Source organism: Hippocampus comes, unplaced genomic scaffold, assembly GCF_001891065.2.
Source record: "Hippocampus comes isolate QL1 unplaced genomic scaffold, H_comes_QL1_v1.1 scaffold275, whole genome shotgun sequence".
NCBI classification, from domain to species: Eukaryota; Metazoa; Chordata; class Actinopteri; order Syngnathiformes; family Syngnathidae; genus Hippocampus; species Hippocampus comes.
In genome coordinates this window covers 92,236-113,399 of record NW_017804971.1, presented here as the reverse complement: position 1 = coordinate 113,399, position 21,164 = coordinate 92,236, and the positions used below count along the sequence as shown (strand labels likewise).

The 21,164-nt window shown below is 41.6% G+C and overlaps 1 protein-coding gene across 4 annotated transcripts in view; it reads left to right on the top strand.

The window, feature by feature from the left end:
* Nucleotides 1-224: 224 nt before the first annotated feature.
* The window catches only part of itsn2b (intersectin 2b), a 28,511-nt gene continuing 7,571 nt past the window's right edge, over nt 225-21,164 (top strand). Inside the window, exons 1-28 of one of the 4 annotated variants that reach the window (XM_019891124.1) lie at nt 228-764; nt 5,032-5,138; nt 7,244-7,317; nt 8,357-8,449; nt 8,579-8,642; nt 8,719-8,876; nt 9,483-9,635; nt 9,850-9,895; nt 10,097-10,233; nt 11,143-11,206; nt 11,815-11,952; nt 12,045-12,133; nt 12,224-12,486; nt 12,578-12,727; nt 12,823-12,963; nt 13,051-13,138; nt 13,505-13,644; nt 14,791-14,948; nt 15,030-15,853; nt 15,958-16,079; nt 16,261-16,509; nt 16,871-17,067; nt 18,166-18,218; nt 18,703-18,869; nt 18,947-18,971; nt 19,070-19,191; nt 19,353-19,449; nt 19,700-19,897. In XM_019891124.1, the coding sequence (XP_019746683.1) occupies nt 7,311-7,317; nt 8,357-8,449; nt 8,579-8,642; nt 8,719-8,876; nt 9,483-9,635; nt 9,850-9,895; nt 10,097-10,233; nt 11,143-11,206; nt 11,815-11,952; nt 12,045-12,133; nt 12,224-12,486; nt 12,578-12,727; nt 12,823-12,963; nt 13,051-13,138; nt 13,505-13,644; nt 14,791-14,948; nt 15,030-15,853; nt 15,958-16,079; nt 16,261-16,509; nt 16,871-17,067; nt 18,166-18,218; nt 18,703-18,869; nt 18,947-18,971; nt 19,070-19,191; nt 19,353-19,449; nt 19,700-19,897 (3,943 nt within the window). In that variant the 5' untranslated portion in view covers nt 228-764; nt 5,032-5,138; nt 7,244-7,310. Of the gene's footprint in view, nt 765-5,031; nt 5,139-7,243; nt 7,318-8,356; nt 8,450-8,578; nt 8,643-8,718; nt 8,877-9,482; nt 9,636-9,849; nt 9,896-10,096; nt 10,234-11,142; nt 11,207-11,814; nt 11,953-12,044; nt 12,134-12,223; nt 12,487-12,577; nt 12,728-12,822; nt 12,964-13,050; nt 13,139-13,504; nt 13,645-14,790; nt 14,949-15,029; nt 15,854-15,957; nt 16,080-16,260; nt 16,510-16,870; nt 17,068-18,165; nt 18,219-18,702; nt 18,870-18,946; nt 18,972-19,069; nt 19,192-19,352; nt 19,450-19,699; nt 19,898-21,164 lie in introns of all 4 variants that reach the window. The other 3 variants (XM_019891143.1, XM_019891132.1, XM_019891114.1) reach the window with 3 other exon arrangements.

The following is a 21,164-nucleotide window of genomic DNA, read 5'->3' as shown; positions in this document are numbered from 1 at the left end:
TCAATTTCTTTTTTTATTTTTTAAGTATTATTTAATTGTATTTTCTCTTACACTTGATTTATTTTTAAGTACTTTTCACATTCATTTGCCCCTCCTCTCTCTCTCTCTCTCTCTCTCTCTCTCTCTCTCTCTCTTCCTCCACTCTGTTTTTAATCGCGAGATGTAACTGCCGAAGTAAATTGCGCCACTTTGACACATTCAATATGGCAGCGACATTTACGTACAAACGTTTTATATACTGCATTTTTGAAATCTATTTCATTTCTACTTTCCTGCAAGTTGATCGACGATATCACCTTATGATAGTTAAAGCTAACCTGCCCGACCATATTAATGGCTACATAATTTAGTACATTATGCTTTTAAACGGGAAATGACATTCTCCACGTTTGTTCCTCCCTTGCCTTGGTTTACGTTCCACCCCGGGTTCCCGCGTCTCTCCTCCCACCCTGTTCGGACAGGCGTGAACGTCGCCGCGGAGCCGCGCAGCCACTCGGCAACAGCAGGCCAGGCAGCCAACTGCAGTGGTCGTCAGCCATGTTGGTGGTGTGACACATTCAACGGGCTGTCAGCAACAGGTCCTCCCGAGAAGTAGGAGCAAAGCTAAAAACTTCCAACATTTCTCTCTGCCTTTCGCTTCTTGTCGGACAATAAAATACGTCGGAAAGGGAGGCTTCCCCTGAAGCAGGATATTAACTTAGAACATTTGGAAAATTCAGAAATATTTGTTTTTACTGACCTAACGAGAGAGACAGCGATTAAGGGTAAGTTGAAAGGTTGTAAATTGCTATTTAAGGATTTTTTTTCTCGCTTTCAATGTGTCGTGTCCCATTCCTACCATTAATGTCACAAATTAAGGCAAAATCTGCTTCCCAATGACGACGATTCTAATCGTGAAATGTAATATGCAACAGAACGCGATTGAGACTGCGGGGTAAATCGTGCTTTCGAGCGAAATAGTGAATTCTCAATGAAAGAGCTGCCTCAGTGCATATTTTACGTTACGTGCCTAACAGCGAAGACAGATTTGAAGTGTAACGATTGAAACTAGTTGAGCAGGTTGCAGGAACCACACTAAAGAGCAAAGAATTTTCGTGTGCCTTGCACAGAGAATATCTTAACAGGTAATTAATAGTTCAAGTACTGCAAAAGGTTTTCTTGAGCAGTGGTTTTCAAACCTTTCACTGATATTACTACCAAAAACAATTACTTAGCTCTCCAAGTTCCACCATCATAACCGACAGTAAAATGCAATAACTATCAATAAAAGAGATGACAGAGGTAATATTCCTGTAAAGTTTACCTAATATTGTAAGCCATTGTAACATAATGCACAGCGCTTAGATATAACTTTTTTCCACTCATTAAACACGTAAATTGTAGATAAAAAATGTACTTAAATATAAGTTAAGAAACAACTCTTAAACATGGAATGGAAATGTTTGCCATTTATAACACAACTAACTCAACTGTACTGAGGCGTAGGTGATTCGTTCACCTACCACTGAAGGGAGCCCCCATACGACGAGTGGTCTTCACTGCTTTATAGGGCTGTGTTTGTATACATTTGATTGTCTCATAGTGTGACGATTGTACTGGATATTGTCCAAAAGAGGCACAATGATGGCCACTTAGCGGATCACTTCGACTGACCGCAAACATTGCGCACAGCTCTTGGAGATCGGTATGGTTGGCACTAAATCAACACTGGATGATAAATAAGCCCAGACTTCACACTGACTGTCCATGTGTGAGTAAAATGAGACAAGATGATTATTCAAGTATGTACCCTAAAATCCTGTGTATAAGACACTTTTGTAAATGTAAAACAGTGGGATTTCCCCCTCTAGTCATATATCCTCCTTTGTGGACAAATGAGGAAAATGCAAAAAGACCAAATTGTGCCTTAGTCTGCCTTGCCCTGCGTTACTTTGCCCTGGCCTGCAGCAACAATACAGCATGGTGTAAAACACTTCAAAAGAATTTCAAAATGTGTTTTTTTGTCTTGTGACATCTTTACCTACTGTACCACATGATCATAACATACTATTAAAAGGGCATGTTTCAATCACATGAGTGGTAGTCAAGCTGACTCATCTGCTTTGCTTAGTTGGGCACCCTTGCTGACTGCCCACAGCATTTCATACGCCGACGGCTGCAATATTAAAATGCTTGTTTGATTGAGGTTTATCGTGTTTTCGCTGAGCATGTGAACTCTGGATTGCTGTGGAAAAGGGCATTTTAGGGGGAAATCTGCGTCAAAGTCGCTCTCTGAGTAAGACAGAATGGGTGGTTCAAGAGAGACAGAGGCAGACAAAGTCATCGGCGAGAAAAAATGTGCAGGGAGTTACTGGCGTGAGGTCAGTGTGCAGTGCTTCTTTTTTAAGTGGGCATGTCTTTCAAAACTAACAAACCACAGTGATTAGCTTGTCTAACAGGTTTGATTCATTTAGTGGCCACATTCATAACTACAAGCGGTTGTATGTGAAATGAGCTTGTCCTATCAAAACAAATGGAAATACCATTGATCTGCTTGAGTCTCTAATAAAACACCAACAAAAAAGTCCAAACAAAAAAAGTGTGATCGGAACATCACTAGTGCGAGCTAGTGAGCAAGCACTACGACTTCTGTCCGTAGTGTTGCCATCTTGCCAACGTTTCGACAATATTTAGTGTCTTTCCTGGCCTCTTCTACCAGCTATTTTTCAAAAAAGTGACTAGCAAGGACAATAGTGATCCAAATGTTAGCAACATTCTTATTTCCTGCATGGTGGAGAGAAGAGATCGAAGATTTGGCCTGATATTACTGTATGTAAATCTGCAGTTTCACATCTATACATGTAAAATTGACTGCCACCATAGCTCGCTCATATCTGAAAATTTTCTTTCTTTTTTTTTTGCAGCTGGTTTCTTGAAGAACTCATAAATCGGCATAAGTCCAGGTAGACACATTAAAACTAGTTTAAGGTTATTTCTCCTCTCTGTCTAGCTCAGCATGACTTAATTTAACTGGCTGTACAGTTTATTATTAAATGATGCACTGATTGGTCTAACATCTCCAGGGTTCATTGCTGCTATTTCAGCACATGGTCAATGCCAGGCATGCTATTTATCCAACACTTCTGTGTTTTGTATATAACAAGTGAGAGAGGCATGACCTTTTGAACGGCGACTGAAACCAAGTTGAAGCATTTGAGGTTTGACTAGCACAGGCAAGCCACAAGTGAAATGACAGACCAGACACAGTCTGTAGACGTGACAGATGGAACCACCTGATGTCTGACGGGTGATTTAAAAAAAACAAGAAAACCTAAAAAAAAAAAAAAAAAGGGTCAGTACTGGTCACTGCAGTGGAATCTTCGAAGTCAAACACAATCTTTCAGGGGGAGAGGGTTAGTTGTACTGTTTATCCACGAAAACATCAGATACGTGTCACATATGAACAAAGAAAATCTGAATTGACCTGCAGTGTGAACATAGCCTATGCTCTTCACAACTGGAGATGAACAAGTGGAAGTGGTACAGTACTAAATGATGTCTGCTATCTGATGATAAACAGTGTTATTTCAACTTAAAACTGATCATGGATGGGAGGGGAAGCATTTTTGTAATGTTGCCCATGCCTGACCGAGACGGTACCTTTTGTAGGCAAATATGTACCTTAGACCTACAGTCCCAGGGTGTAGCCTTTTTAGTGGGCACAATAGTTTTACCCTTGAGGGTACTACCCCAGTGACGAGCCATTAGACTAGGGGTGGGCAATTCCGGACCTCAAGGGCCAGTGTCCTGTTTGTTTCATACGACCCCTCTTATAATTCACTGGTTTCAAATGATCAGCTCATCAGCAAGCTCTGCAGAAGCAGCATAACAATCTCAATCATTTGTATCAAGTGTGTTGGAGCAGAGAGACATATAAAACATCCAGGATACACGCCCCTGAGGACCGGAGCTGCACACCCCTGCAATAGGTCCTGAGCCGAACAAATTTAGTACTTTTTTTTTTTTTTTTTCGGACAGTGTAGCACTGCACACTGCTATTTTTAACATAGCTTGTTTGTTGTAGTCAAATGACAGGTCGTAAACTTTGACAGTAGAAATCCCGCAATAAAGCAACTCTATTTATGTAGGCAGGCAGGCAGCTGATGCACAGTCAAAACAGCACTTTTGTTTGACATTTACTTCGAGAATACCCTCTGTGTTCCATCGGGCTGCGCTTTGTGCGCTCATGCTCACTCCCCCCCAGTCTACCTTGTTGTCTGTTGCGATGCAAATATTAAATTATTTAGGCATATGCAATTAATGGAGAAACAATCTGTGATTAAAACAGATTTAAAAAAAAAGATGCGCAAAATGCTCTATTGAGTATTCTAGGCCAATAGTTGGTATTGACATTTTGTGAAGATAGATCACAGGCATGCACACAAACACTCACGATTTTGAATACCCTTCGATGGCGTTTCTGATCTAATACCTCAGTAATGACTCAGCTGTGTGTTTTCACTGTGAACGGACTCATGCTTTCAGCGTTTACATCAGTGATGCTATCAGTGCTGTCAAAAACCTCCACTCCACACCAGGTTTAGAATAGTTTTGAATTTGCCATTAAAAGAGTGATTTTTTTATTTAGTTTTCACTCTAGTTTTTGAAGTTCAGCTAGTTTTTAAAAATGTTAAACGGAAATGTTTATTTCTCGCAAGCATGTGTGTATGCGTGCACGTTAAGGTCGATTGCGGAAGGCTGGTTGGTCAAAAAACGTTGGGCACCCTTGTTTTGGAGCATTTGAAATGTACCACGAATACTGTACTAATTATGTACCCATAAACATGTCATTTTATTAAATGAACTGTACATGAGGTAGCAGTGGGTTGCCTTTTTCTAGGTTATACTTTTATATTTCATTGACCGCTTAATGAATTAAAACGTGTGTTCAATTGAAGCATGCAACAGAAAACAACATAAAGGATGTTATCTATGAAATATGAATGATTGGGTGATTGCATCGTTTGAGACACACGCTTATTTATACTCCAGAGCGATAACAACAAGCTTGAAACCAAAGAGGCGAAAGCCTGTAACTGAGACCAGAGAGGACCTGACCCAAAAGAAGAGACAGTGGAAAGGGAGCAGAGCGACAGATGGTAGGCAGTAGATTAGTCCCGCTTTGCTCTTCTATCCTTGATTGAACACAATCAGTCCAACTACACTCTCACTCTGTTATGCTTTTCTGTTTTTCCAAGCCATGCCTTGACCATCTGTAAATGTACCTCCTAAAATAGCTTGTCAGGCATTTTTGTTATGCTGTCCTTTATTGAACTTTTTCCCCTTGGATTGCTGTGTCACATCCAAGCTGTGCCGCTGCCAAAGTCCATGATAGCTTCCTGTCAGCTGACTTGTGATGAGGAAATGCTTGTTTCTGATTGCCGGGAAGGAAGTGTTGAGTGGAAACACTGGAATGTGTTCTTTTTTACTTCCTCTAACTTCATCATTTGATTCTCACCGACGGATGATGGCAGGTTGACGTGGCAGCTTTATTCACAACTGGATAACTTTGTGTTGTTTTTTGGGGTTTTTTTTTTTTGTTTGTTTTGTTTTAGCTCAGCTTATTGTGTCTGTGTGTCCGCTTTGACAAACATTCTCATTGATCCAGGTCATTTCTTTCACAGGCCATTGCATCGATTGCAATTTTTATGCTGCCCTTATTTTTAGCTGTGTGTGTTTCAATCGACTGCATGTTTGCACTGTGGTTGAGAGAGGAAAGTAATTTCATCTGTGCTGTATGTTGCACATAGAGCATATTTGACAATAAAGCTTGACTTGACTTGCAACTGGATTGCTCTGGTTGTCTTAGAACTTCATTCAATCTTAGAGTCTACAGCAACCAGACCAGTCCAGTTGCGATCTATTCAATGCTCTGAAAAATCCAAACAAGCCTGTTTTGTGTTGGCTGCTTTTCAGCAGGACTGAAGCTACAGTATTAGAGGATTTCCCCCTTGTGGTACGTCATTGTGACATTTGTTTATTGTAGATAGTGCTGTTGTATCCATTAATGAATTGCTGTGTTGTGATTATATTAATTCTAGCATAATTTCCATGCGTTTACAATTTCAAGGTACATGCAATTGTTCACAGCTTCAGGTTGTCACTTTCTTTACAATTTCATTGAGTGACACTGCTCATGACTAATAACACTCACAGCTCATGAAATTATTTATTTTAAGGTTGGCACTTAACGCCAAGTGGGTATGGCAATTAACAGCTAGAAGCGACTTCATCAATCAAACTGCTGCTTCCTGTGAAGTGAGATGAGTTCAGTTTGCTCCCACCATGGAGGACTGATGGTATCTCAATTTTTTGTTAACAAGTCACACCAACGATAAAAAATTAAGCCGTGTGACAACTTGTGTCTCGGAAAACTGATGATTTGGGTCACTTTTTAAGTCAAGGTACCTTTGTACGTTAAAACCTCCACACAATCCATTATGGGATGCTGCTCAAACATGTCCAGATTTCAAAATTATTTTCCCAGATCAAGCTGTCACCACTATAGAACATTTATTATGTGTAAAAGTAGTTGAATGTTCTTAACACATTGCATACATGACAAGATTTGTATCTCAGACATTAGAGAGAAATTTTTTCAAAGGATGTTGAATAAATTGTATGACCACATTGGCATTTGACTTTAGCAGTTCCATTATGTCACTATCACCACTTTCTTGCTCAACATATTGTTTGATAATTGATGGATGAATTTTAAAATTTTACTTGTTGAGTCATGTTCATTCTAAACATGCAAACCAAGAATGGCTGTGGAGAAAAATCGAGGTTGCGTGAGCTGTCATGACATGACGTCAGTCAGCATGTGGTACTCAACAATAAAATGTGTAGCGAGTACAGTATGATTTTCAGTCTCACCTCAAGCAGTAGAGATTTAATGTTTTAGTATGTTCAGTACCAAAGGCAGCATACGCCAGTCTATACAGTGACTGTAAATGCGATCTCTTTAGCACCAATAAAGAGTGACTGTGAACAGTTTTGGAGCCTTTCCCAGTATGCTTTAAAAGGTTTGGGAGGTGGCCTGAGTTGCCCAGCGTGAGGGGAACAGGAGAAGCCCTGTTAGACTGTGCTGACTGACCAAAATCTGCCTCCTGTTTCCTGCCTGCCTCGCTCGCTCCATGACTGCTGTGCTGTGCTGTCCTTGTAGCAGTCCTAACTGATTGGGCTGCCGCTGTGTGTTTCGCAGATGACTGGAAGCAGTAGCTGAGGACACCATTGGGAGTTGAAGTGCTCAGTACCTGATACCAGCAACTATGAATGGTAAGCTGGCTCCTTGTTTTATGAGTGCTCCACATGCATGTATGCATGTCTGAATACTGTACTAATCTTTGTCGTAGATATGATAACTGTTGTCTACAAATAGACCTTAAAATCAACTTTATTATAACGCATGCCATAACTGCCGTTTCTTATATTAGTTTCATTTAGCTGTATTTAAATTTCCCATTTATTTATTTGCTCATAGTTGTGGATGAAAAATGCAAAGAAGTGTGACAGCTCTTAGTCATTATCATTAAATCAGTTTCGGTGCTTGCTTAACTTAACACTTACCAAACTAAGGCAGTGTCAAGTCTCTCTGCTGTTTGTGTGCCATCTCCCTTTGGTGCCAAGTGCTTGTTTGCTTTTCTCAGGTGGACGTTTTGCTTCCTGGTAATGATCACCGGTGTGATTTATTTAAATCAGGCTTCCTGCATGTTAAAGTAATTAGAGTGATGGATAATTCAGAAACAAGTGAAAACAGTGAGATTAACTACAAGGACATCAACATACATGGGCCACGCAGCAACACAGCAATTATATCTTGAGGAAATGGAAGAAAATATGCATTTTATTCTCCTTATACAGGCTCCACTTTTCTAGAAATACCTCCTACAAGATGTTGGGAGTGTGTCTGGGATTTTTTTAAACATTTGCACTCTGGCCACACGATCTTGGAAAAACATGCAATATGGGTGTTGAATACTCAACTCGACTCAACTGTATTATAGAGCACTTTCAAACAGCTTTTTCAAACAAAAATACTGCAATATCGATACCATTGCAATATTTAACATGTGCCAAAAGTAACTACATTTTAATTTTCTAATGAAAGAAATAATCAAAATAAGCAGGATCAACATATTCTTTGCTAACTGTAGTATCTTATCTCTCTCTCTCTCTCTCTCTCTCTCTCTCTCTCTCTCTCTCTCTCTCTCTCTCTCACTTTTTCTCTCTCGCGCTCTCTTTATGTATTTATTTTTAAAAGTGTTTGTCTGCCTAATACTGCCTCTCTCACCTTTTATCATTTTTTTCATTACAGGTGCTACAAATATGTGGGCTGTCACTCCAGAAGAGAGGGTCAAGCATGACCTGAAGTTTGATACACTCGCCCCTTCAATGGGTTATGTTTCAGGTGCGTCCTTAAGTCACTGTGGTCTCTTCACTACAAGCCTTAGCTATATTAGGTTGGTCTTGTTCATCAGTGAAACCAGAATCCCTCTTAATTTTCTCATTTTTCTGTCTTCCATCTTCCTTTCTGTAGGTGAGCAGGCAAGGAAGTTTTTCCTTCAGTCGGGGCTACCTGCTTCAGTGCTGGCTGAGATATGGTAAGAAATATTTGTGAAACAATTAATCCCACTCCCCCAACTTTTCTTGATTGACAGTTCTGTTGCTCAATCTCAGGGCTCTTGCTGACATGAACAAAGATGGGAAGATGGATAAGTTGGAGTTTTCCATTGCGATGAAGCTCGTAAAGCTCAAACTCCAGGGAACGCCGCTTCCTGCGGCACTGCCAATCATCATGAAGCAGCCTCCTGTGCCTGTCCCCAATCTCGCCTATGGTACTGCCCATGTGTTACACTTTAACTCTGAGCCAATGACCTTTTACGCTGCACGTGACCTATTCGGCTCGACAAAGCTCCACTCGTGATCGACACATAACTGTATCCCAAAGAAGGTGCAGCTGATCAACTGTGGTTCCAAGCTTGCCGAGCCTGTATCGTACCATATGGTCGCTCATGGGTTGAACAGAGTTGTCATTCTCTCAACATTGTAACCTTTTAGAATACATGGCTAGAATTGTAAAAAAATTAATACACAGGCTAACGTGCTGCATTATTATAGTCCACAGTCCCACATTGCTGCAGCCGTCCATTTTACTGTTGACTTCAATATCCTCTATAATAAAGTTAGTCTATAGCGACCACATGCCGAGGAGCAAACAGCAGAGTCTTGTTATTTTCTGTTTTTGTTGTTTGTCAGTGCATCATAATATGATTGATATGTGCCAAGTGAAATACCAACACACGCAATTTAGGACAGCGGATGCTTTGAAACGAGAGGTTTTTAATGCAAAAATCATAAAAGAATTGAACACAGCCTTTGGTCGATTGGTGTCTTGCCCGCTGGCTACCATTTAATTAGCTTGTCATGTGTTTATGCCTTAGGGATGATACCAAACATGTCCCTGATGTCTGGCACCAACCTTTCCATGTTCACACCTGTATCCATGGCAACTCCAGGACCCACCTCATTGACACCAATGACAGGCCACAACCTAGGACTTCTCCAGCCAATGGCTGTTGGCACCTTGGCCACCGGTACATACTCTTTTCCTACCCCCGCACCCAATAGAAAACAGTACACTATTGGAACAAAAAGTTCATACTTACTTTACCACTGAATCTGCTTATGAACAAAGTTGTACGGATAATGGTCCGGTGTCCTAATACCGTTTTCCATACAGCATCCATCCATCCATCTTGTTGCTGATGCGTCTATGAATGAATTAAATTTATGTTGCTATATTTTTAGGTCTTCCGCTATCTGCATCCTCCTATGGTTCTCCACTTGCAGCCAGGTGCGCACAAACACACTGACATTTGAATGCCTGAAGCAACAGACATTTACCTATCAGCCTCTTTACGAGTGGGGTGCTTGTAAATTATACAGTATAATATACCTCATTTATTATTTATCCATCTGAAGACTGGGAGGACTGGGCTTCAGTATATTTTAGCTTGCATGTTTAGAATTTTTATATATACATTTTTTGGTGCAGCGCCACTTTGCCACCGTCCTCAATGACTGCCCAAATGGCAGCAGGCCTCGGGGAGTGGGCTGTGCCACATGCCTCCAGACTCAAATATAGGCAGCAATTCAACATCTTGGACAAGCAGATGACTGGATACCTCACTGGTAATGTCCGTCTGTGTGCGTGTGTGTCTGTGTGTGTGTTTGCACGGTGAACTTAGGTCAGACAAAACCCAACTATGTGTGGCATGCAGGCGTGGATGTTCATGAACAACGGATGATTTCATAAATGTTCCCTTCCTCCCTTTTCCTTTTTTGTCATTTGAATTGCGTCAGGCCTTGGCTAACTTGGCGAGTGTGTGTGTGTGTGTGTGTGTGTGTGTGTGTGTGTGTGTGTGTGTGTGTGTGTGTGTGTGTGTGTGCGCGTGCGCGCGCGCGCTCATGTGAATGGCAGGTCTGTTGGACCGGTTTTTCTGAAATAGCCGTAATGTAGTGAGACAATGAACACACACCCACGCAAGCCCAACTTGCAGGGTGGTCATCATTACTGTGTTTTAAAGTGAGTCTCAACATATCCAATAAAGCAAATGCATGTCTAATGGGGATTTATTGTTGCCTACAATACCAAGAATTGTTTTTCTCTCATCAGAACCTTTTATTTATATACAATATACAGAAAATACAATCAACCATGCCTTTCAAATTTGACTTAGATTTTTCACCGTTTAGTGTAAAAAAAATTGCATTTAGTCATGCCTTTATACACATCTTCCACACCCACGTAGCAATTTCATACTGCCATTCTCTGACATATTCACCTGCCTAGTTATTTTTTGACAGAAATTAATTTATTTTTGCCAAAATAATCTCCGCATGAGGCTGCCCATCTCTGCTAAAAGTACCTCTATCCCCAGTTGAACAGGTCATGCAGTTCTACCCCTCAAACTATATTAATAATAAATGTATTCAGTCTTGGGTTCAAAACAAAAATAGTTAAGAGGACTATGGACAATACTTTAGGAAGGGTGACTGTGTTTAAAAAAAGCAAACAAACAAACTTCCATTTGTCTATAGGTCAGCAGGTGAGAGGTGCCATGGCAACCACGATGCTCAGCCAGACTCAGCTGGCCTCTATCTGGTAAGGATATATGAGTGTAAATGTTGTATATAGTTATTAATAAATAGTGATGCATACTTCCCAGAGATAGCTCTTAATCACATTAGGCCTCATTCACTAACACCTTTCATGCACAAATTTGTGATTCGTCAATATGTTTGTAGGTGAATATATGCATACTCTGCGAACAAATCTAGAACCTCCCTCAGACCATGCGTTCGCACAAATAATGAAGGATCATATATACTTTATAAAGATCAAGGATCAATCTTTCTTACTCTCTCTAAGTCGTGCCCTCGCTCTACATTGATAAATGCAATACAATACATCCTGATGTATATAGCGCTTTCACAACAGCTGCAGCTGTAACAAAGCGCTTCACAAAACAGTTAACATAAAGTAAAATAATAAACACAACACATAACATAAAACACAGACAGTCGTGCAATCCTAACCACTTTTCCGTCATACCCTTTGTTGTTTAAAGCATATACAGATGTATTTGATCTATTTTTGTATGCATGTGCTGTGTGTTTATAAACTTTATATCTGCATTACATGCGCCAATGAATACACGTGTATATGTCTCTAAGTGTAGATACATATATTATTATTTAACGTTTCTACAGGAATTTGTCTGATGTGAACAAGGACGGCAAGCTGTCAGCTGAGGAGTTCATTCTGGCCATGCATTTAGTGGATGTGGCCAAGAGCGGGCAACCACTGCCGCGAACCCTGCCAACTGATCTGGTGCCACCCACCAATAGGTAAATTTAAAATAAGACAAATGGAGAGAGCACATGATCACATCAAAATGTGAGATTATATGGTGTCTGAATTATATCATCCTTTCTCCCAGGGGTGTTGCAAATGGATCCAGTGTTTCTAACTATGCAGCTCTTCAAGATAATTTTGACGTTGAACTACCACAGAATGCCAGAAGCAACAGTTAGGTTTTTTTTCAAACTTTTTTCTTTATAATTATGAGAGAAGTGCCTTTGTTTTTCAACCCCTCATAAAATTTACCATTTCATTTAGTATCATTCGAGGACAAATTCAAAGCCAACCTGGAGCGTGGTAATGCAGAGCTTGAGAAGAGACGATTGGCATTGCTAGAAGCGGAGAAGAAAGAGCAGGAAAGGCAAGCTCAAAAAGCACGAGAGGAGCAAGAGCGGCGGGAGAAGGAAGCTCGCGAAGCAGAGGAGAGAATGCGGAAAGAGGAAGAGAAGCGGCAGGAGCGCCAGAGAGAGCTGGAGAGGCAGAGAGAGGAAGAACGTCAGAGAGAAATTGAAAGAAAAGAGGTCAGACTGTGGTTTTGGGAAAATCTGTTTTCCTCATTCATGATTATTACTGTCGTGTCATTGTGCTGTATAATGTGTGGGTTCACCTCAGGCTGCACAGCGGGAGCTTGAGCGACAAAGGAAGGAGGAGTGGGAAAGGAGGAAAAGAGGAGAGCTCCAAATAAAGAGGCAGCAGGAACAGGACGATATCATCCAGCTCAAAGCTAAGAAAAGGAGTCTGGAGATGGAGTTGGAAGTTGTGGTTAGTGGTGAAAAGCTACTAAGGAGGGTCAATTGAAAAAGTATTGGCAATCTTGGTGAAGGTGTCAGGTCATTCTCTGTGTCTTAACACTTAAGGGTAACAAACAGCGTCAGATTTCTGACCGTTTGCGTGACATTCAAAACAAGAAGAAGCTTCCCAAGACAGAGCTGGACCTTATCAATCAGAAGAAAGATGCGCGCCAGCTAGACATAAAAAACATTCAGAGCCAGATTGAGGTTAGTGTCTGTTTTGTTTCAAACTGTTTGTGATTACTGTTGTCTTTAGTGAATGCAGCAAAACTATTTGCATTGATTCTTTGACAGGAGTTCCAGAGGAAATTGTCCCAGTTGACTCCAGAACAGAAAAGGCTGACAGAGACACTCCAAAGCATGGCAGTGAATAACCTGTCGGGTTGGTGTTGGTGGAGCACTGCTTTGCGCTGCTCGAGTTTTCTATCCAGTATTACTTTCTTAGTAAACTGATGCAAAAGACGTCATAAGAACAACAAAAATTAACACAGTGGTTAAGCCAATGCAGTGAAGACGCATTTGTAAAAAATCAACGCAATTTGGCATACATATTTGCCTCTTGAAAGTATTCTAAACATATTTTACATAATTTGGCATTGTGGTGTGAGATAAAACAATTTGAAACAGTAACTTTTCATTGGACACTATTTTGGCATTGTGGCGTTAGATAGAAAGCAATTTACAACAGTAGCTTCTTGTACAAAAGGAGAATACCATCTCATTATGCTGTCTCACGCTGTGTTTGTAGTGTCCACCATCTCCAACCTGAAACTCAGTGTTACCCAGAAGCGGGGTACATGCACAAAACTGAAAGATCAGTTGGAGGCCCTTGAGAGAGAAACTGCTGGCAAACTGGTAGAGCTGGACCGGTATAACAAAAGCATGCAGGTAGAATACAGCAACGGCACAGCAACTTGACATCATCAGTTAAAGCCCTGCAGTCACATGAAGCGGTGACTCACTGTGACTGTATATATGGGTCACACTGTGTCACGCTTACCTAACGTAATTGCTCATGTAGTGGCGAGGGGCGTTTATTTACCTAACAACAGATGGGTAAATGGGGGATATACTATGGAAAAGGGAGAGCATGTCTGTTAGGGGAAACCCTCATTTGTCCAAACACTGTATATATGGGTCACACTGTGTCACGCTTACCTAACGTAATTGCTCATGTAGTGGCGAGGGGCGTTTATTTACCTAACAACAGATGGGTAAATGGGGGATATACTATGGAAAAGGGAGAGCATGTCTGTTAGGGGAAACCCTCATTTGTCCAAACGCAATTTCAGAAGCATCATTTTTTTTTTCACGTTTGGTTAAAATAATATGTATTCAGTTACATTATGTGTAAACTGGAGTTTAAAACAAAATAAAAATGACTATTACAAAGAAATGAAACAATAAACATGGACGCACACAGCAGTGCTCAGAGAACATTTACAGAAATGCTCGTTGCCAGAAAAAATGCCAACTCCACCTATTGTTTTGCAACATTATTTCCCTACACTTTAATTCATCTGTTAGACTCTGTGCTGCTGTTTTGGTTATCAACATAGTTCAATTTTGTCTCAGGAGTTAGTGCTTTTATGTCTGTGTACCGATATTTGGAAGTCCTTACTAGGAACGGCTAATACGAGTTGACGATTGGTGCACAAAATTAATGTTATGATTGCATGCTCTGCATATTGCTAACTTCAACCAACCAACTTCAACTTTCTTCTGCACTGTCCTCCTGTTGCACATCTTTCTCGTAACTTTCCAGCATGTGGGTGCTAACGACGCTTTGCTTCAGGCGGTCGTCTCACTGCTGTCCTGCCTCCGTAATCTCTTCTATCTGCTTAAGGTTTTCATTCTCCTCGTCGTTCTCAACTTTGAATATCTTTTATTGGCTACTGTCATTGGCTATCACCCTCTTTTTTTAAACCCCCCCCCCCCCCATCTTTTAACACTCATGTATTTGTGCCCATTTTGTTCAGCCCCGAGCTCACTTGTGTCAGTCGAGTCACACCACCCCGTTTTCATGTACATCAGGAACTAAAGGAGATCCAGCAAAAGCAGCAGGCAGCACTTGACAACCTGCGAAGCATCAAAGAGGACAAAAGGCAAGAGCTGATTCGGAGAAAACAGGAGCATGAGGAGAGGAGGAAGCTGGAAGAAGAAAGGAGGCGCCAGGAGGAGGAAGCTCAAAGGTCTTTGACCCATTTTTACAAGTGAAATATCATCATACCTGCTGTATGATTCTCACATTCGTGTTTTCATCTGCTTCGCAGGCTTATCAAGCTAGAAAAGGAGCGTCAGTGGAAGGAGAAGTTGAAGAGGGATGAGGAGGAGCGCCAGAGGAGACTCCAGGAGGAGCGTGAGGCCAAACAAAGGGAGGAGGAGGAGAAAGAAAGACAGGCTCTCATCCAAGCAGCAAAGTTAGAGGCCGAACGAGAGCTCAGGGCAAAGCAGGAGGCGGAGCGGAAGCGCAGAGAGGAAGAGGAGAGGAAGAAAAGGGAGGAGGAGGAACGCCAGAGGCAAGCGGAGAGACACAGGCAGGAAGAAGAGAGGAGAAAACTGGAGGAGGAGAGGAGGCAGTTGGAGGCTGAGAGGAGGAAGCTGGAGGAGGATAAAAGGATGGAGGAAAGGAGAAGGAAAGAAGAGGAGGAGCGACAGAAGCGGGAGGAGGAGAGAAGGAGGCTCGAGGAAGAACGTCAAAGGAAGCGAGAGCAGGAGGCAGAGGAGAGGAGGCGGCTTGAAGAAGAACGAAGAAAGGAGATGGAGCGGGTGGAGGAGGAAAGGCGGAGACAGAGGGCAGCCCAGGCAGCCGTCCGAGACTCTGAGGAGAGGAGGAGGTTGGAGGAGGAGCGAAGGAGAAAAGAGCAGCAGGAAGAGGAGAGGCGAAAGAGGGAGGAAGAGAAACGGAAGCTTCAGCAGCAACAACAGGAGGAGTGGAGAAGGCGTGAGGAGGAAAGAAAAAGAGCAGAGGAGGATAGAAAAAGAAAGGTGCAAGAGGAGGAGATGAAGAAAAAGGAGCATCCATCAAGTGGAGGAGGCAAGGTTGACATTCAAGAGAAGCTGAATTCTCTTCTTAGAGGACTGGAGGAGAGGAAAGGTAAATAAACACTTTTCCATCAGTATGATATGATAATGTAATGTTTTCTGATGAAAGAAAAGGGGCTTTTTTGTTTAATTGTCATTCCTCATGTCCAACCATAGGCCGGCAACCAAGGGCCACGCAACCCAGGAAGTCTGTGATTCTTACGCCCTTCAGGGCACTTTATCCGTTTACTGCGCGAAACCACGAAGAGCTCACTTTTAACGCAGATGAAATCATTGAGGTACAATTGCAATATGCCTCGCAAGGGCTGCCTTCCAAGATCAAATCAATGATAGCTTTCCACCTAGGCTAACTACATCGGATTGGATAGTTTTATACAAAGATTATTATTTTTTTGAGTCTTTGTGAAATTTAATTTAACCCCATCCTCCTCACTTCCACTTTCTGCCCTCATCAATCAGGTGGATGAGACTGTTGAGCCAGAGGAGGGTTGGTTGTATGGGAGTAGGCAGGGTCTGATGGGTTGGTTCCCAAAGAGCTACGTGGAGAGGGTGGCCCAATCGGACTTGACAACCCCTGCGCCACCAGTAAAATTGCCCATCCAGTCGCAGCTCTCGAATGCTCTTGAAGCAGCAAAGGCAGCTGGGACGAAATCTGCCTTTACCCCAACACACTCTCCAAACCTCACCCACTCTGACACACGGGGACAGGTAAGACATTTTTGGTAATTTTTGTCCGATTTCCACTGAGCAGCACAGTTTGTTTAAATTTTTATGGTTGGGATTTTTAGGTTTTCTTTGTAAAAAGTGGTCTGGAAAGATATCATAACCCATACCAAAAGAAAGAAACAAAGAGCTGCATAATTGTATTTCGTTTACTATCTTAAGTCATCTTTGTTTATTCATTACACTACAATGATATCACACCATCAAGCTGACACAGCTTTCCTGGAGGAACTGAAAGGTTACCATTCCGAATCATACCATGTCAAGCCAATCTGAACTGTACCACTTTGAAAACAGCTTTTCAGTGTCTAAACTTACCTAGATACTAACGTTTGTCTTTTATCAGCAGGTGGTAGGGAACCTGCTCGCCCAGGCCCTATGCTCTTGGACGGCAAAGACAGACAACCATCTGAACTTTGATAAGGACGATGTGATTCAGGTGCTGGAACAGCAGGACAGCTGGTGGTTGGGAAACCTGAACGGAGAACAAGGCTGGTTCCCAAAGTCCTACGTCACACTTCTGGGTGATGATGACAATTCAGAGTATGTATTCAAATACGCACAAAAAGGAACAGGGGTCCTGTTGTCTTTAACATATTTTAAAAGTGATTCTTCTTTTTTTTTTAACCTCCATAGCAAAGAAGTTACACGATCAAATCATTGTTTCCGCTGACATAAACCCACTACTCACTCATAACCTTGTAGCTCTTTACACAACAGATAAAATCAAGCCGTAACAAAGTACCGGTAAGTTTGTTTTAGCAACTCTAGGACTAAACATTAAATGCACTACTTTGTATAATTTTTAGCCCCTCCGTGAGATGAAAACTGTTGTTAAGTTATTATACAACCCCAATTCCATTGAAGTTGGGACATTGTGTTCAACATAAATAAAAACATAATACAATGATTTGCAAAACATGTTCAACCTATATTTAATCAAATGCGCTCCAACGGTAACAAAGACAAGATATGTATGTATGTACTTCATTGTTTTTAGCAAATAGTCATTATCTTTGAATTTTATGGCTGTAACACATTTAAAAAAAAAAAAAAAAGCTGGCACAAGGTCATGTTTACCACTATGTGACATCACCTTTGCTTTAAACAACATTGAATAAATGTTTGGGAACTGATGACACAAATTGTTCAAGTTTTGTGGGTGGAATTTTTCCCCATTCGTGCTTGATGTACAGCTTCAGCTGTTCAACAGTCCAGGGTCTCTATAGTCATATTTTACACTTCATAATGCGCCACACATTGTCAGTAGGAGACAAGTCTGAGCTGCAGGCAGGCCAGTGTTGTACCCTTTCACTTTTGTTCCAAAGCCATGCTGTTGTAACACTTGGAGAATGTGGTATTTGGTATTGTCTTGCTGAAATAAACAGAAATAAGACCTTGCTTGGATGACAACATATGTTCCTCCAAAACCTGCATGTACCTTTCATGGTGTCTTTACAAATGTGTAAGTTACCCATGTCATTGGCACATACACACCCCATACCATCACACATGCTAGCTTTTGAACTATGCATCCATAACAGTTTGGATGGTTCTTTTCCTATTGTATTCTGTTTTTATTGATGTTTAACGCATTTCATAGGGTATTTGTAATTTATTTCTGTGCATTTGTGTTCACAGCATGAACTCCACATCCACTGGCGCAGACACAAGCAGTAATCAGCAATTTGAAGGTGAGATTCAGGGAGAATGTATGTTATTTAGTGTATTACAGCGACGGCATTAGTGGCAACCCAAAAGCCAACTTGATTAAAACTTTTTGATAAAGCTCTGAATTTATATTGGATAGACACTGTATGTTGTTCATCACTTGAGAGAAATTAAATTTTCACAGCAGGGACATTCACACACAGATATCTTTGTTACACAACCAACAAAGTTAAAACAAATACTGTGGAACTAGTACCATTGAGCAGGAATTTAATAGAAATTTCATCTAAGCAAGAAGGGAGGAAAAAAAAGCGTGATTAGATCATTCGTGTGTAATCATTGTAGTGTCTCAACGTGAGTGCATTTAAGAATACTTGGTGTACTTCATTCGGACAGTCATGTTTATCTGTCGATATTAACCTGTGTTTTCTTCAAGGTGTTATTTTGCATTACCGTGGTTACAGCCTGATTGCTGGCTTCAAGCTTTCCATCACTTTTGCTCTCTAGAGTATGTGGCGTTATACCCGTATGAGTCATCAGAGCCTTCAGATCTGACATTTAGAGAAGGGGATGTGATCTTGGTGACCAAGAAAGATGCAGAGTGGTGGAACGGTGCCATTGGCGACCGCTTGGGTGTCTTTCCTGGCACTTACGTCAAACCTAAGGAGGCAGATGTAAGGATTTTTAAGCACCACTCTTGTTGATGACACAAATTATATGGATTTTTAAAAACATTTTATGTGTTTCTCAGACAAGCACAACTGCGAAGAAGCCAGGTCAGCATGTTTTACTGTTATTGTGATATGACACTTTCCATGTCATAACTTTTTTTTTTTTTTAACCCTAAAGTTTGCTGCTATTTCTTCTTGCACAGAGATTGGCAAGGTGGCCAGAGCCCATTTCACCTCTGTACCCGGGCAGCTGAACCTGGAGAATGGCCAACTTGTTGTCGTCCTCAGCAAGGACAAGTCGGGTTGGTGGCTTGGAGAGCTGCAGGTCAGTCGTGCTCAAGTGATCTACTTCTGGACAGTAGACTACACCAAATGCTTTTACAAGTATCCTTGAAGTTGTCCATTTAAAGCTGGCACCAAGTCAAGGTCCTGCTCTTGTCTGCTGGAAGTTTTGATAGTTTTCTTTGCATTTGTGTTTTGTAACAGGCCCGTGGCAAAAAGCGGCAGAAGGGCTGGTTTCCTTCCTCACATATCCAGATATTGGGGTCGAGTAGTGGCAAATCCACACCAGCAGCCCAGTCAGGTAAAATGTGCACACTTTCACAGCTACAGTAAATACAATAGGTCCTCGGTTTTTGATAGGGTTTTGTACTTATGGTGCCTATATACCCAGAATTAGTATGCACATCAGTCCGTGCCGCAGTGTCACTAACATATACTCGTGTTTGTTAAAATGACAATTTATCTGTTTGAAAAACAATTATGGATCTTGGATGTGAAACAGTTGGCGAGGTTTTTGAACTTGGGCTCATTGACAATGTCCTCTTGTCTAGGATTGTGTCAGGTGATCGCCATATACGACTACACAGCGGCCAACAAGGACGAACTGAGCTTCTCAGCGAATCAGCTGATCACTGTCCTTGACAAGAGCGACCCTGACTGGTGGAAAGGCGAAGTCAATGGGGCTACTGGCTTGTTCCCCACCAATTACATTAAGATGACCACGGGAGACGGTGACCCCAGTCACCAGTGTAAGTAATGCACTTACACATGACCGCACTCTCGAGTCGTAGTCCTATCAGTAGTAAAAAAACAATGAAACTTTCTCTCCATTTAAGCATGTTTCAAGTGGTTTGTGGAAGCTGTTCTATTACCGATGCACTTTGCATCCACTCTTCTTCTGGATAAATCCTCTTGCGCAACACACAAACCAATACTTTGTTGATAATAATTATACATTGCTGGATGCTGATTGTCCAAAAGTAGAGCCAAGTAAATATAAAACCAACTACAATATTTTACAGTGGAACCTCTAAATTCAAACACAATTTGTCTCAGCAAAAACCAACCTCAGATTTTTTTAAAATGTTTTTTTTTTTGGGGGGGGGGTTGTCCCTATAAAGGAAATTGAAGTAATGCCAGGGTCAAATCTTTCTCAACGGAAGTAGGTTATCAGTGGTATAAATTAAGAAAATTGTATGCACTCAACCAATGAATGGCAAACATGGGTTGCTGTTTCAAAGTAAGACTAAATGCAGCTTTATTTTTTTACTCCAATAATATTAGGTAAAGTTAGGTTAAGATTAGCTGTGCTCTCCCATTTAAACTTGTGCATGAAGGCAATCTTGTGCACAATTAAGGCCTATTTTCCCCCAAAATGTGAAGTCCAGCTGTGGATAATACAACCCCACGTGGGTTGGATTTTAGAGGTTCCACTGTCTTATGCGTACCTAATACTCAACACAGGTTTCAGAATAAAACATCAAGGCAATTCCTTACAGTCCCACTGTAGGGGAACTCACATTGATGTCACGGCATCAGGAGCAACTTGGGGGTTCAGTATCTTCCTCAAGGATACTTCGGCAGGTCTGGGGGGAGCCGGAATCTTCCTATTGCTAGATGGCCACTCCACTCCCCTTCAACCATGCTGCCCAGCAACTCATGAGTTAAGGAGATTTTTTTTTTCCTCACTGCATCAGCTGCAATCTTATACGTCAGAACCAGAGTTCTACCTGGTTGTTGGATTTTAATCTCTCCTTTTCATCCCTATCTCTTCCTCTGTTGCGCTTCTGGTTGACAATCTTCTTCCCCCTTTCCTCATTCCCCTATTTGTTGCCCTCCCACCCACTCGCCCTCTTGTCTCCTTCTAGGATGGTAGAACGAGCTCCACCTCCTCTCCTTCTCCTGACTTCAGAGAGACCCACTATTATTGCACACTGCTCTGATGGAGTAGCATTTGGGCACCTGGACTGTCCCACCCAATCTCCTGACTACTCTCATTTACGTACTGTAATCTTT